Source organism: Nicotiana sylvestris, chromosome 3, assembly GCF_000393655.2.
Source record: "Nicotiana sylvestris chromosome 3, ASM39365v2, whole genome shotgun sequence".
NCBI classification, from domain to species: Eukaryota; Viridiplantae; Streptophyta; class Magnoliopsida; order Solanales; family Solanaceae; genus Nicotiana; species Nicotiana sylvestris.
Genome location: NC_091059.1, coordinates 142,837,330 through 142,854,108, shown reverse-complemented (window position 1 = coordinate 142,854,108; position 16,779 = coordinate 142,837,330). Strand labels below are relative to the sequence as shown.

The 16,779-nt window shown below is 35.1% G+C and overlaps 2 protein-coding genes across 2 annotated transcripts; both read left to right on the top strand.

The window, feature by feature from the left end:
• Positions 1 to 7,695: 7,695 nt before the first annotated feature.
• LOC104247315 (probable WRKY transcription factor 41) lies at positions 7,696 to 9,509 on the top strand. The gene is made up of 3 exons (XM_009803284.2): positions 7,696 to 8,170; positions 8,294 to 8,425; positions 8,683 to 9,509. The coding sequence occupies exons 1-3, from the start codon at positions 7,806 to 7,808 to the stop codon at positions 9,269 to 9,271; spliced, it is 1,086 nt and encodes a 361-aa protein (XP_009801586.1). The 5' UTR covers positions 7,696 to 7,805; the 3' UTR covers positions 9,272 to 9,509.
• Positions 9,510 to 15,812: 6,303 nt separating this feature from the next.
• Positions 15,813 to 16,235, top strand: LOC138888110 (secreted RxLR effector protein 161-like). Its single transcript, XM_070169923.1, has one exon. It carries the CDS (start codon positions 15,813 to 15,815, stop codon positions 16,233 to 16,235), a length of 423 nt encoding a protein of 140 aa, XP_070026024.1.
• Positions 16,236 to 16,779: the final 544 nt, after the last annotated feature.

The following is a 16,779-nucleotide window of genomic DNA, read 5'->3' as shown; positions in this document are numbered from 1 at the left end:
GCTCGAATCTTCAAATGAAGATTCGAGAACCTAGGGACTGATTCGAAGCAAAAGGACAACAGATCTATGTTCAGGGTGGTGAGGCGGTCCTATGGTGTTAAGGTGGGGGTCACCGGCGTCCATGCCGCCGGGATTAATGGTGAGGGGAAAGGGGGCGGCTAGGGTTCCTAAGGTTTGGGGGTTTGGTGAGGACGATCTAAGGGTAGGGGGTCAGGCTAGGGGCGTGGGGTAAAGGAATGAGCTTATATAGTAGATGAGTGATTGAATGTTGGCCGTTGGATTGCTGACAATCAATGGCTGTGATCTTTCTACTGAAGGGAAACGGTGTCGTTTGTTCTCATGCTGGGACTGGGTCAAACCGGTTTCATCGGGTTAGGTCAGGTAACGGGTAAGTGAAGAGGGTCCTGGGCCGTTGGATTGGCCTGGACGGACGGCTCAGATCAAACGCCTTTATACAGCGTCGTTTGGGGGGTTTGCCTGAGGCCTGGTTTGGACTGGGTCAAATTGAATTGGTTTGGGCCTATTTTGGTTTCATTTCTTGGCCCAAACAGATTTTCTTCACTCTTTTCTTTTGTTTTTTTTCTAATTTTAAAACTAAATAAAAAAAACGAAATTAAAACAACCATTAATTTAACACTTAACACAAATATCACACACATATCAAAATATAAAAATAGGTTAAATCACACCCTAGAATAAAAGATGCATATTTTTGTGAATTTTCTTTTAATGACCGAATTATGGTTTAATTGTACATGACATACATATTTTGTATTTTGTTTGATAAGATTAAATAAATAAAAATAAAATAAATAAATAAAATAAAATAAAATGGACAGAACTACAAATGACTACCAACACATGTCACGTAAAAATCGAAAAATTATACAGTGATGCCATTTGTTATTATTTTTGATTTCTTTTGGAGTGATTGTCCGTGAAGCAAAAATCACGTGCTTACAACCACATCATCTGATAAGTGCAACCTGATTGCACTAGCAGCTCTTTCATCCAAGTCAGACCAATCCTCAGCTTTCATGGTATCAGGATTTTGGAATCAACATCTAGAACCTTGTGTAATCCTTGTTGGATGAGCAGATCTCTCATCCTTCTTTGCCATGTTGAGAAACCGTTATCTCCGTTGAATTTTGTTACCTCGTACTTTACTCTAGACATTTTTATTTTTCACCAAGTATAGTACTACCGACAGTGAATAGTATTTCAGTGAACGAGCAGAACCTGTGCTCTGATACCAGTTGTTGGGAATAAACCCCCTACCAAAATAATATTCACGGTAATAAAAGCGGAATAATAATGTAGCACAGAGATACGGTAATTAACAAGAATAAAAGAGTAACAATGACACCAAGATTTTTACGTGGAAAACCCTTCTGAATAAGGGAAAAACCACGACCCCGAGAGGAGCAACTGATATCACTATAGTAAGGAATTTACACTTTGTAGGCCTGAGTAAAATACTATAAAGACCACTACAATACTCAAAAGAAATAACCCCCTTTTGATATTTCACCTCACTATAATATCGCTCACACTCTCTATTTTCTTCACATACTATTTTCTTATATCCTGTCTGTGAAACCTCACTCTTTCTTTCTAGCTCTCAGATATATTTTCCTCTGAGATTGATGATCAAAAATGAGAGCTGAAGCTCTCATTTTATAGGCAAAAAACGAGCCTCCCATACTTGACATTTCAATGTTCTGCAGCCTACTTTCTTTGACAGACAAAGAAAACGTGGGCTGCTGCTGCCTATATTGAAAACTGAAGCAAGGAAGAAAACTTCTTCCTTAAATTAAGGGGCTGGACCCCACAAATTGGTATCAATGAACTTAGATATCAAATATTGGGGACAAAATGCACTAACAAAAATAGCAGGGATGGTAGGGAATCCTTTGAAAGCTGATAGGGCTACTACACAGAAACAGAGGCTTCAATTTGCTAGAATTCTAGTTGAGGTGGAAGCATATCAGGAATATCCAGAAGTGATTATGTTTGAGAATGAATGGAGTGAAATCATGGAGCAGGAAATGCATTATGAATGGAAGCCAATATATTGTGCATCATGTGAGAACTATGAGCGTGATATTAAGGAATGCAGGAAACAAATCAGAGAGGGAGCTGAAAAGGAAAAGAATAGGAATGGGATAGAAAACAAAAAATAAATAAATAACAGTGAGATACAGAAGGAAAAACAGCTAGAGAATGATAATGCCATTGAACAAATTACAGAGAAACAGAAGGACAAATTGAAGCAGGATGAGGAAGCAGGCAGAAATGCAAATGAGCAGGACAAATGGCAAGTGGTGCAAGGGAAAAAGCATGGAGAAACAAAGTCAATTATCAGCAAAATAGGAATATGAATTCTAATTTGAGTAACAGAAGTAATGCAAGAACTGATGATGTAGAACAAGAGAAGGAAAGAGGAACAGAAAACAATGAGGAAGGAAGAACAAAAGGGCAGGTTGGGGGGCCTCAACCCTAACACCCTAATGGATAGAATGGATTCTGGAACTCTAGGGGCCTAAATAGACCAGCTAAACAGAAGGAAATGAACATGTTCCTTCAGAGACAACAAGTTGGAATGTTTGGGCTCCTAGAAACTAAGATTAAGAGAGCTAAAGCCAACAAAGCTGCTCTTAATCTATGTACTGGATGGTCGTACACTACTAATCATGCAAAGCATAATGCAGGGAGGATATGGTTGTTATGGAGACCTCAAGTCTTCACTATACAGGTGGAAAAGGTGACAGAACAATTGATTCATAATACAGTGACACACAGAAGTACAGGGAAAAGAATGAGTAATCAAGCACTAAGGACTGAATTATAGAGATACATCAGGACCATAGCAGATCAAATGAATGGGGCATGAGCAATAATGGGAGATTTGAACTCAATTCTCAACAAAGAGGAGAGAGTGGGAAGCAAAGTAACATATGTAAAAATCAAAGACTTGAAAGAATGTGTGGAATACTATGGACTATATGAAATGAAATCATCAAGATGTTACTATACCTGGAGCAATAAACAGGAAGGGCAGGATAGAGTACCGAGTAGGATTGATAGAGTTTTCATCGATACAAAGTGGGTGAATAAACTACCAGTAGCTAAAGTACAATATCTACTAGCAGAGGGATATGATCACAGTCCAGCAATAATACAATATGAAGGGAATGATAGACCAAGACAGAAGGTATTTAGATATTATAATATGTGGAGCATGGATATATCATTTGTGAGTAAGGTAGAAGGAAGTTGGGGACAACATATCCAAGGATCAAATATGTATAAGATAGTGGGGGTAGCTGAATAGACTCAAGAAAGTATTAAGACAATTAAACAAGGGCAGTTTTAGTGAAGTTGAGAAAAAGGAAAAAAACTGGTTAAAGAAGCTGTTAGAATGCCAGGAGAAAATACAAAAAGATCCTAGAAATGAAGGGCTAAGAATAGAAGAGAAGAATTTGACAAAGGAATATATGTACTGGAAGGAAGCAAAAATGAAATACCTGCAGCAAAGAAGTAAGGTACAATGGATCAAACAAGGGGATATGAACACTAGATACTTCCATTCTGTGATCAAGGCAAAAAGGATAGCAACTAGAATCTTCACAATTCATAATAGCCAGGGGAAACAGTGCAAACAACAAAGGAAGTAGCTGCAGCTTTTGTGGAATTCTATGAGAATCTACTGGGCACAGATAAGAAGGACAAGAGTCATGTAGTAAGCACATTAGTACAAGCAGGACCAATGGTATCAGAAGAACAAAAAGCACAGATGACAAAGAGAATTACAATGCAGGAAATCAAAGAGGCACTATGGGGAATAGAAGGTACAAAAGCACCAGGACCTGATAGGTATGGAAGCCAATTCTTTAAGGAGAGTTGGAGCATAGTAGGAAAGGTTGTTACTGAGGCAGTCCTAGAGTTCTTCCAATCTGGGAAGATGCTCAGAGCAATGAATACTACAACAATCACACTAATACCAAAATCTACTCATGCATCAACAGTAGGTGATTACAGACCTATAGCTTGCTGTAATGTGGTCTATAAGATCATTTCAAAGATGCTATGTAACAGATTGAAACTGGTGTTACCTGGGATTATATCACAAAATCAAAGTGCATGTGTGGTAGGGAGGACAATTGTACAGAACATTTTGATATGCCAGGATCTAGTCAGATTGCATAATAGGAAGAACACAACTAAAAATTGCTTGATTAAGGTGGACCTGAAGAAAGCCTATGATTCGATTGAATGGGAATTTGTAAGGGAGATGTTACATGTATTGAATTTCCCAGCTAAATTCATTGGATGGATAATGCAAGGGGATCCAATATAACCCTTGATATTTGTCATCTGTATGGAATAATTCACAAGGGTAATGGGCCAGGTAGTACAGCAGAAGGAATTCAAGTATCATACAAAATGCAAGGAGATGAAACTGACACACCTGTGTTTTGCAGATAATATGATTCTATTTTGTATAGGGGAATATAGCTCTGTAATGCTAATGCTGAGAGGACTGATAACATTCTCAAATACATCAAGGATGACAGTAAATGCTGAGAAATCAAACATATTTTGTGCAAACATGAACAACAATGAAATGGAAGACTTGAGTGAGATTACTGGCTATAAGAAAGGGAAGCTTCCATTCAACTACTTAGGAGTCCCTATTTCTCCTAAGAAGTTGAATGCAGTGGATTGTGAAAGATTAATTGACAAGATACTAATAAGAATCAAGGGATGGGGGTCCAGAAATTTCTCATATGCAGGAAGAGTTCAATTAGTCAATACCGTTTTAATGCATCTTCATACTTATTGGGCATCCATTTTCATACTGCCAAAGAAAGTGATGAAGACCATAGTAACCATTTGCAAGAATTATCTATGGGATGGGAGAGTGATTACCAACAAGCCTCTATTGGTAGCCTGGGATATTGTCTGCAGACCAAAAAGAAGGGGGACTAGGGATACAGGAATGCATATCCTGGAATGAAGCAGCAATTGCCAAATACGTATGGAATATTGAGCAGAAATGTGATACACTATGGGTATGATGGGTGAATCATATATACATAAAAGGGAAGGATTGGTGGCAATACAAACCACCACAGGATTGCACATGGTACTAGAAGAAAGTATGTGACATTAAAGAGAAATTTGAAGCTGGATTTGAACAAAGAGGCTGGAAAGGAAATAATATACAGTACACAATCAAAGATGGCTATGACTGGAGAAGAGGAGAAACAATCAAATGGCCATATGCTAGATGGATTTGGAACAGTTTAAATGTTCCAAAGCACTGTTTCATTGGATGGTTGATCATGAAGCAGAGATTACTCACAAGGGATCTCTTGTTTATGATAGGGGTGAGCCAAGAGAAGACATGTCTCCTATGTGAAAGAGCAGATGAAACAATCCAACACTTGTTTTTTGAATGTAAATACTCAAGCAGAATACTGGAATGCTTATGCAAATGGCTGAAGGTTAAAATAAACAAAGCGGATCAGAACAATATATGGAAGAAGATAGGAAGATGTATCAAAGGAAGAATATGCAGGAAGTTTGTAGTATCCATCATCATAGCAATCATGTATGGGATCTGGAAAGCTAGGAATGAGGCATTGTGGAACAAAGCAGTACCAATTCCAAAAAAGATGTGGCAAGGAATCAAGAAAGACAGCAAATATAGAGTGCAGGAAATAACAAGTAGCAGGAAAAATAGCAAAAAAAAGGAATGGATAAATACATTGTATAGATAGCATACTAGAGAGCAAACCTACCTAGTAGGGATGCATAGAAGTAAGCTTAATGAGATTAGCTTATAGTCATAGCATGATTACTGAGTTGTAAATGTTTTTGTCAGGGGAAGTTAAATAAAAAAAAAATTACCAAAAAAAAAAAAGACATTGCTAAGGATAGTAGAAAAAAAAATTGCACAAATAATATTTCAAATATTTTGATTGGCCAATACCTAATATATTGGGTCGTTGCTTTAATTTAATTCATGACCATCATAATACACATTGACTGAAAATTTGAAAAGAATTTCAGTCCGAAATTGTTAAACACTTGAAATAAATTGGCGTCTGTGTGAGTATTTCAAGCCTATATTCACGTATATGTGCACATGCTATTATGTGTGTTTATTTGTGTGTGTGAGTGTATAATAAATGTAAATATGTATGTATATATATTTTCAATTATTCGCGTCTTACTTGTAGAAAAGTGTGGGTGACTATGAGAGAGAGAAATTAATTAATTAAGAATTATACAATCTCAATCTGTTGAGATATATTTGACATTGTTGGTAGGTTTCAAAGTACTGCTTTTGTTAAGGAGTAGTATGTGTTAATTACATGCATGAACCAGCAGCTAATATGACATTAGTAGGAGACATATTATAGTGCTTTACGACATTAAATACTACCATAAGACTATTAGAGTAAGTTTAGTCATCTAGTTTGGAAGACCTCACATGGAGATTTCCTATTATAAATAGCTAGTTGGTCCTTATTTTTTTAAAAAGAACACATTCTGTATATATTTCTTCCTTCGAACATCTTGGATATCAGATTCAGGCCGTTGTTTATTAATATTTCAGTTTTAAAAGGAAGCTTCAATGTGAAAAATGAATTAAAACATTTTGAGAAGTTTAAAGTTGCAGCCTAATTCTTGCAACTTCACCAAAACAGTTGTGTTTTCTTCCTCCCTCTTCATGGTCAACCATCATCTCAAGAAAACAAAAAAAAAACACCTTCGGCGATCTAGCTCAAACAAGAATCAAAAATCAATTATTTGAATATATTTTTCTATCAAAATGTAGGAAATGACTATCGATTACTTACGGACGTGCATGGTTTTTCTTCAAAAATACCGCAATAAGTACTCGATTTCATGAGTCCACCTTTAGTAATAAAAAATATACTAATGTAGAACAATATATTCATGTCATATATATCATCCATCTTTTACAGTATATATCACCTAGTCAGAAAAAGTGTATATATCACCTATATTCTTTTATATCCAATCAAAATAGAAAACAATTTTCTTTACATATTTCATGAAAAACACTGTAAAAGTAGTTGTTAGCCATTAGGAATTAGCTGGGAACATATATATATATATATACATGAACCAAGGTACACAGTGGTACATACGTATTACTAGTTTTTTTCAACTGTTGCTATAAGTAAAAACTTAGAGGAACAGTACTAACGCGGCAGAAAGGTTTGAAGATTCTTTGGTCTTCAATTTTCTTTCATCCCAATTTTCTCAACATTTCTGACTTCTAAACCTCTCATTCTCACTCCTCATCATTGATTCGATCAAGTCCATGTTTATTGCTCCTACGTTGGATTACCAAAGACCGACTTTTCCCCCTCCTTACATAGGATTTGGGGGTTTGGGGTGGGGTGGGGGGAGGGGGGAGGTAAATGGGATTTTGAGTTTAAAAACTTGAACTTAAAAAATAAGTTGATGCTCAGGTTAGTTTGAATGGTCAGCAATTGGACTAGCTTACTTATACTACAATTCCCTTGACCGTAGACTGGTCTACGGTCAAACTTTCGCTAATCGTTCTATTCTAATTCACCTTCCCTTTATATCTCTCTTCCTTTTCCTCCTATTTTCTGCATTCAAAATCACAAGCAAACTTCATCTTTTTTTTTTTTTTTTGCATGGTTTCACCAATTATATTTAACTATCATATTCCTACGCTGTCTCTCCTGCAGCTTTTTGTTTTGTATTCCACGTATATTTTCTAGTTAATTTCTCAAATGGAAAACTATGGTGCTGACAATAATGGAGAGCTTAATAGAATTATAAGTGAATTAACTCAAGGTAAGGACCTAGTTCATCAGCTCCAACTCCAACTCAATGCTCCTTATTCCTCCTCCTCTTCTTCCCCCGAAACAACTCGAGATTTCTTGCTTCATAATATCCAGTCCAAATTTGACAAGGCTCTTTCTTTGCTCCAGTACAGTACTGGAGACACTTCTAATTCACTACTACCACATTCCAATTCTGTGCCAATACCCTATTTTGGAAGGTCTGAATCTCCACCATCTTTCACTGCGAGTCCCCCTCATAGTGAAGATTCTGATCGTGACCTCGAACCCAAAGACCCTGCTACTCGCAAGAGGTTTATAGTCTTTTTTTTCTTATAAATTCCTCTGCCCAATGCATATGTAAATTAATTATAGGTTTACTTTTCACGTATGATCACTAAACTTTAATACTGATATGCTGAAGTTTAATGTCACAGAAAAAGCAATACGCCACGGTGGACAAAGCAAGTTCAAATTTGTCCCGGGGTACCAGTTGAAGGGACTCTTGATGATGGTTTTAATTGGAGAAAATATGGGCAGAAAGATATTCTTGGTGCCAAATATCCAAGGTACCATTCTTGCTAAAAACCTTTTCCACGCGTTTATATATAATTACGTCGAAGGGAAACTTTGGCGTAACTGGTAAAATTATTGTCATGTGACCTGGAGGTTACGTGTTGGAGCTGTGGAAACAGTTTCTTACAGAAATGTAGGTACAACAGATCCTTGTGGTTTAGCCCTTCTTCGGACCCTGCGAATAATGAGAGCTTTATATAGAGTAATTTATATTTATTCCACCTAACAAAATTTTGGTTGTGAAATGCAGAGGATATTACAGGTGTACACTTCGACATGTCCAAGGTTGTTTGGCTACAAAACAAGTTCAAAGAGCCGATGAAGATCCCACAATATTTGAAGTGACTTATAGAGGAAGACACACTTGTAATCAAGGTGGTGGTAATGCCAATAATAATGTCATGAATCCAGAACCTTTGACGATAATACCTCAAAATCAAGAACAAAACTTAGGAGCTGGATCAAGAAATGAACATCAGCAAATAGTCTCTGAACCCCAACAAAATCCACAGGAAATCCTCTTGAATTTTCAGAGAAACCTCAATATCTCCAACGACAATAATTTCAACTTCAATACTGATCCTAACAATGTGCCATTTTCAACTTTCGCTTCATCGTCCGATATCAAGTCTGATCAAGATTACAGCTTTGTGCCTAATTCCATTATTCAAAGCAACAACTTTGTGGAGAGTTTTTCCCCATCCTACAATTTTGGGATGTCTTCTAATTCTGAAATGAACAATTTTGGAGGGAAGCAAAATGGTTCAAATGACTACCAATTTAACTCAATGGGATATGAATCAAACTTCCCATTTGATTATCAGGGGTTCTCTTCCTAATCCTACCAAATGTTCCAAAAGGAAGTAACTTAACCAAGATGATGAGCTGCTGTTAACCACTAAAACCAGGGATTAACGAGCTGGTGAAGCTGAGCCAAGGACAATTTTGCACTATTTCTTTTATCAAACATTGCATTAGGATTGAGCATGCTAGTTTAATTTAACCAATTTCTATTAATAGTATCTCTTTTGTTCTCATATGGTCATCTTTACGTTGTAGAATTAATTTCTATTTCTATTGGAAGCTTTAAAGTTAGCTGTTTGACCAAACTTCTGAAACTAATAAAAGTGTCTTTTCTTTAAAAAGAAGAATGCATATTTTGGAAGGTTTTATGGCCAAGCTTTTGGGGAAAATGATTTTTGAGTAGTTTTTTTTTTTTTTTAAATTGAGAGGAGGAAGTGGAATTCTAACTTCTAACACAAGTAGAAAAAATAGTTTCCGGAACAAGAATATCCTGTTTGTTTCTCCTTAATTAATTTAATTCATTTGTTACTCACATTCTCCTTATTTTTAAAACTTTCATAACTTAAATAAAATATTTCATTATAAAATTTAAAATTTTCCTATATTCAAATACTAATACTTATTATAAAGTGAATTTTCTATGTCATTTAATCATAAATTGACGTGCGGAAGTATTTTATTTAAAGAAAAATTGACAAAACACAATGCCTGAAGTTTTCAGATGATTCGATCAAGCACAGCTTGCTACTTTTCCAAAAAAAAAAAAAAAAAAAACTGTAAGAGTTCATTGAGGATTATTAAAGTTTGGCCAACGTGCAATTGTTGGTCCATCTATTCCGGGAGAAATTCAAAAATAGCCAGATTTACAACTGGTCGTTCAAAAATAGCCCAGTTTCAAAAGTAATCGAGATTTAGCCATTTTTCATAAAAAGATAAATCTGAGCGAAAACACTGTTCAAAACCCGAAAAATACACTAGTATATTATACTGGAGTTCCAGCATAAGTATGCTTGAACTCCAGCATATTATACTGGAGTTCCAAGATAAGTATGCTGGAACTCCAGCATAATATGATGGAGTTCTAGCATAAGTACACTAGAACTCCAGCATAATATACTGGAGTTCCAGCAAGTATAATTGTCCAGTATAATATACTGGAGTTTGGAGCACCGGTGCTCCAGTCTCCAGTATATTATACTGGAGTCAGCAAAGTATATCGGTCCAGCATAATATGCTGGAGTTCATACACAAGTGCACTGAACTCCAGTATATTATGCTGGACCGGTCTCTGTTGCAGCAAAATAGTGGCTATTTTTCATTGACTTTGTAAACGCTGGCTATTTTTGAATGACCAGTCCGAAAACTGACTATATCGTGCTATTTTTACATCTATTCCTGCTTCTTTAGTGGAGGTGATTCTTACGTCATCAAGTAGCGTCATGCATTGTACGGGCCCATATTGAACCAATATAGTAAAAATGATATCAAATACTCACTTTTAAGCATATTGTTTAAAATATTTTTATAATTTAGAATGTATTTAAAAATTATACAATTTCGTGCAAATTTCAGGATATTTAGTACTGGAGTTTGAGTGAATTTGCTCATTTTTAAATATATTATAAATAATAGATATATTTTAAATAGCGGGCTTAAAAGTGACTAATGTTGCACTTCTTCCTCCAATATATCCATTTGGGATTGTTACCCAAATAGCCCAGCCAAGCCCAAGTCGAACCACTTATAGGCCCAACCATGTATTCTTAGACATCTTAGAATGGTTATCAAAAGACAAAATCTGACCAGGTCAATATTCACTGCCAGTTTGCACTCCTACTGGATGTCATTTGTTAAGCAATTAACCATTTTTTGTTGCATCTTCTACTCGCTTTTTACTTTTTCTGAGCCATTCGTTATTTATTATTGCCCCATTGACCAAAAAGTTGTTTGATTAATCAAAGGAAAAGGAGACATGATATGTTGGTGATAATTGATTTTCTTATTTCCACCCATTGACTAGTTTTTTCACTATGTATAAGAAGGAAGATACGTATTTGATATATAAACATATAGGTGTATATATAGTACCCAAACGCTAGGTATATATGTTGGAATTTGGGCTTACGTTAATTGATTATAGTCTGAAAGGATAGTGACGTGGCTCAAGTGGTGGATAGATAAAAGGCCTAATATTAAATATTGTGTATATGAATAAGTGAAGCTCAATAACTACTGGCATGTGATGGGCATGCACTCTTTATAAATAGAGGCCAACCCCCATTTCCCTAGCTATTAGAAAATCCTAGTGTATTCTGCCTCTTGAATATGTAGTAACAGTAGATGTCCCACCAGTCAAGTTCACCGGGCTGTGAGAGCGCGTAGTGAGTGGATCGTGGAAGTTGGTCTCAGGCTTAATTGTCGTTTGTTGTCACTGCTGAATCCATGGAATTTAACAGTACGCTTCCTTAGGCTCTAACTCAATTATGATTTTATATCTGTACGATTGTGTCTTAATCTCTGCTATGGCTGCGAATTAGTAATCTAACAGTTGGTATCAGAGCAATCATAGTTTGGGATTAAGATCGATGAATTATATTGGGTTATATATATATATACACATATATATATACATATATATATATATATATATATATATCATCATCATCATCAGTCAAGTTCTCTGGGCTGTGAGAGCGTGTAGCGAGTGGATCGTGGAAGTTGGTTTCAGGTTTAATTGTCGTTTGATGTCGCTGCTGAATCCATGGAATTTAACAATACGCTTCCTTAGACTCTAACTCAATTATGATTTTATATCTGTACGATTGTGTCTTAATCTCTGCTATGGCTGCGAATTAGTAATCTAACAGTTGGTATCAGAGCAATCATAGTTTGGGATTAAGATCGATGAATTATATTGGGTTATATATATATATATAAACCGTGGTACAACGTAACAAAAAATTATTTTACGGTTGTTTTGGTTAAAGAAATTGATGTCAGTGGCGTCGAAGGAGTACAACGTTGCCTGATGAAATAATTTTAGATTTCACTATTTGAAATTGTATGCATGACGGCGGTGATGCTAATGAGGCTTTTATTGAAGCATTGCTTTAACGTAATACTATTAAAGATGGACTTATATTTATCCTTTAATTATAAATAGTTGTCCCCTTTATTATGTGGAATCCTTAACTCACAAATCTATGCATAATTATAAAATTTTTAAGTTAATACCACTTTAAGGAAAAAACAAAATGTGGAGTGCTTAGTCTGAATTAATCTAATGTGTTTATGAGATTCCTCAATTTCCATTTATTAGTTGATCAAATACTTTGGTTTGTGTTTGATAATTATAATGGTTCTGCTTGTTTGTTAGCATATTATAATATATTTTAATACAATAAACTATTGTTGAGACCTATTTAATATTAGTTAGAGAGTGGAATAAATTAATATTCAAAAGGTTTAAATGAATTGGCTTAATTTATTTCACATGTGTATGGTATTGTCTAAATAGGAATTTATGATTAATAAATAATTTCCATCAAAGTAGTCTATTTATTTGGAGTCATTGAAAATTCTTAAAACTTTATACATGTGAAAAATATCATGGATTGAGATCTATGATTAATAAATAGTTTCCATCAAAGTAGTTTGTTTATTTGAGTCATTGTAATATTCTCAATTCACCATGTCTAAATTGTCCTTGATAAGTGTACACTAGTGTTGGAGGTTTTTCTTTTGATACTAGTGACGCTAAATTAATTGACGAGGATAGACATTGTGTTTTCCACCTAAAGGGCGAACATAATATCTTGAACTTTTTTGTGTATAAAAGAGGACATTTTGTTATAACAGGAGGTTTTGTATCTGTTACCTAAATGAAGGATATAATGTATGCTTTGTACTGTTTGATGATGTGGGGAGGAGGTTTTGTATCTCTTGCCTAAAAGCGAGGGTGCAATGAATGCCTTGGACTCCTTGGTCCTTAATAGGGAGACAGTTGTATCTTCCACCCAAAGGGAGGGGTGCAATAGATGTTTTTGACTCTTTTAATTTATGTGTTCATGCCCATACTTTTATCTAATTTTTGTGTTGTCTGCTTATACAACTATTAACAACATGACTACTCAGTTGAATTTCATTGAAACTCTAACTAGTAGCAACTAAAGTGAAAACATGATGTTGAAATAATGTTACAACTACTAGCACTGCTGATGAAAAGGCTAAGTATGAGAAGTGGATGAAGGCTAATAAATTGAGTCTTATGATCATGAAGATATCCTTTTCTGATCACATAAAAGGTGCAATCAAGGATAATGGAAATGCAAAAGATTTCTTGAGTGCCATTGGATAGAAATTCCTAGAATCTAATAAAGTTGAGATAGGTAGCCTGATTAATTTCATGTCTACTATAAAGTATGTCCTTGTAGTTAGTGTCCATGATCATATTATAAAATTGGTTAACATTTCTACCAAACTGAATAATATAGGTGTAATCATTACCGATGATTTTCTTGTTCACCAATATCTAAGGTCCCTTCCTGAGCAGTTTAACCAGCTTAAGACAATCTATAATGCACAAAAAGATAAGTGGAGTGTTGATGAGCTTATTACTGTTTGTGTGGTAGAGTAAGGGAGGATCCAAAAGGAGAAAGTTGAGGGTGTAGTGAACCATGTTAGCTCGTCTAGATCAGCTGATTATCCCTCTTATAAAAGAAAAGGTGAACCCAAATTTCATAAAAAGAAACATGGTCAGTCTCATCTTCTAGGTGGTAATAGTGGTCATACTAATAAGCCTAGTGTTAACCTAGGTCAGTCTCATAATCCTCTTGGACCTCAAGTTGTAATTAAGAAAGAAATCAAGTATTGGAACTGCAAACAAGTAGGTCATAAGAGGATACCGAGGATATCAAAAATTATCAAATAGAACAAAACTTCACTCCAAGCTGTTAAACTTAATAGTGACGGGAGATGTATTCAAGAAATATGTGATGGAGGAGGCCTAGTCAGGAATAATTAGGGAATAGTCATTTTTGCCTACTCTATTCCTCTAGGACCAGGGACTAGCAATTTCGCAGAAGCAGCACCAATGCTCTTTGGAATCAAATGATGTGCTGTAAATGGCCACATGCTAACCTTGGGAGAAACTGACTTAATGCTCATTACAAAATGCATTAGAAGAGAATGGAAAGTTCCCTGGAAGATTGAAAGCATCATAGCATCATCACAGAGATACATGATATAGTTGAAAAGCATGGATTTGTTATCAACCATTGTTTCAGAGAAGCAAACAGACTTGCAGATAAATTAGCAAGTCTCAGCCATAGTAGTGATATAATCCATGTCTTCAACTCTTTTGCTGATCTTCCTAATCAAGTCAAAGGACTCGTCAACATGAATAGATGGGTTCTACCATCTTTCAGGATCAAAATAGCCAAACCAGGACATGTCATATATGACCCACCATAGTTTTTGTATAGCTATCTACAATTTTGGTTAGGACTAACATCAGTATTCTCACCTCAATGATCATGTAAAAAGTTTGGGATTCCAAACTCAACTTGTAACTTTTTGCACATAAATGATCAATGGAGCCAATGTTTTAACCAAAAAAAAGTAGGTCATAAGAAGGCCGGTTGTCCTCTGAAAAAGAAACTAGGTAATCTTTTAGCTTTTGTCTGATTTGAAATTAGTCTTGTTCATTTTATTTTAAATTCCTGGTGATTAGATAGTGGTGCAACTATTCATATAACCAATGACTTGAAGGATCTAGTAACCATACATAAGCCAAAAGAAGATGAAGCCAGCGTTGTTGTGAGCAATAGACTCAAAGCAAAAGTAGAGTTTATATGGACAATTCCTTTTAAAAATAATTCTAGTATTCGTTTAGAAAATACTATTTTTGGACCGTCTTTGAGACATAAATTAGTTTCAGTTTCACTTTTAGACAAAACTGATTATTCATTTCAACAAAATATTGGTATTCTTAAAATTTTCTATTATTTACATGTTGTTGCTGATGCCTTTTTAAGTGATGGTCTATATCGTTTAAATGTGTTGAATGAAATTTTTTCTGCAATGCATGTTGAAAATATTACCCACAAAAGGTCTGCTATGAGTAAAACGTCTTACCTGTTATGGCATAGACGTCTTGGTTATATTTCTAAAGAAAGAACTGAACGGTTGGTAAAGAAAAATATTTTACATGTTCTTGATTCAAAATATTTTGAAACCTGTGTGGATTGTGTTAAGGGTAAAATGACCAAAGTTAAGAGAAAAGGTTCCACTAGGAGCTCTGAACTCTTAGAAATTATTCATGTTGATATTAGTGGACCTTATATACCTACTTTGACCAATAATAAGTATTTTATTACTTTAAATTTTCAAGATACTGTTATATATATCTTTTAAAAGAAAAATCTAAAGCACTTGATAAGTTTAAAATTTACTAGACTGAAGTTGAAAAACAGCTTGGGACGTCCATTAAGATAGTAAGGTCATATGCAAGTGTTGTTGGTTGTTTGATGTACATACATGTTTGTATAAGGCTTTGATATATCATTTGTTGTTAATATGTTGGTAAGGTTTTCTTCTAATCTTGGATGGGCACATTGGGTGGCTGCAAAGAAAGTGATGAAATATTTACAACGCAATAAAGACTTCATGCTTGTGTACAAAAAAGTTAATAATATGGACCTACTGTTATATTCAGATTCTGATTTTGGAGGTTGTCAAGATACTATGAAATCAACTTCTGGGTATATTTTTATGTTGGCTGGAGGTGCTATTTCTTGTAAAATTGAGAAACAGAGTATCACTACTACATCCACAATGGAAGCTGAGTTTATTGCTTGTTTTGAAACTGCTTCACATGTTATCTGGATGAAGAATTTTCTTACTAAATTGCAAATTGTAGATTTTATATCTAAGCCAGTGCCTATTTTCCGTGAAAACAGTGCAGTTGTGTTCTTCTCTAAGAATAATAAGAGTACATGAGGCTCTAAGCATATTAGTCTTAAGTTTCTTGAGGCTAGAGACATGATAAAAGAAGGTGATATATGTATTGAACATATTAGCACAGAATCTATATTGGCCGATCCTTTGACTTAAGGTCTTAGGCATGTAGTGTTTAATGAACATGCTAAAAATATGTGTATTTTAGAGTCTTTGATGTGCTTTAGTCAGTGGGAGTTACTTTGTAATTGCTGACTGAGATATTGCTTTTAATAAATTCTTTTTTTCATGCAAGCTTGTGTTATTTTGTACATTTGTTATGCTTATTGACTGACATGATAATTTATTTATTTTTATTTCAATTGGATATTGCATATACTCATGCTATCTTTGAGTTTTGCTGCTTGTTGCCTTGATTATCCCGGGGAAGGCACAAGGGAAATCACCTAAGGTGATATGATTTTAGTGTCATTTAATTTGGAGGCTTCTAAGGTGATATGGTTATTATATCACTTGGAAGATTATTTCTTTATAAGAGGTGTGACTCTGTTCACCTTGATTAGAAAGATAGTATGCTTAGCACACA

What these genes read in the sequence shown, in the direction of transcription:
- LOC104247315 (XM_009803284.2), top strand. Translation starts at nt 7,806, where the DNA reads ATGGAAAACTATGGTGCTGACAATAATGGAGAGCTTAATAGAATTATA. An exon ending in GACCCTGCTACTCGCAAGAG is followed by an intron (nt 8,171 to 8,293) that starts GTTTATAGTCTT and finishes TTAATGTCACAG; the next exon opens with AAAAAGCAATACGCCACGGT. An exon ending in CTTGGTGCCAAATATCCAAG is followed by an intron (nt 8,426 to 8,682) that starts GTACCATTCTTG and finishes TGTGAAATGCAG; the next exon opens with AGGATATTACAGGTGTACAC.
- LOC138888110 (XM_070169923.1), top strand. Translation starts at nt 15,813, where the DNA reads ATGTTGGTAAGGTTTTCTTCTAATCTTGGATGGGCACATTGGGTGGCT.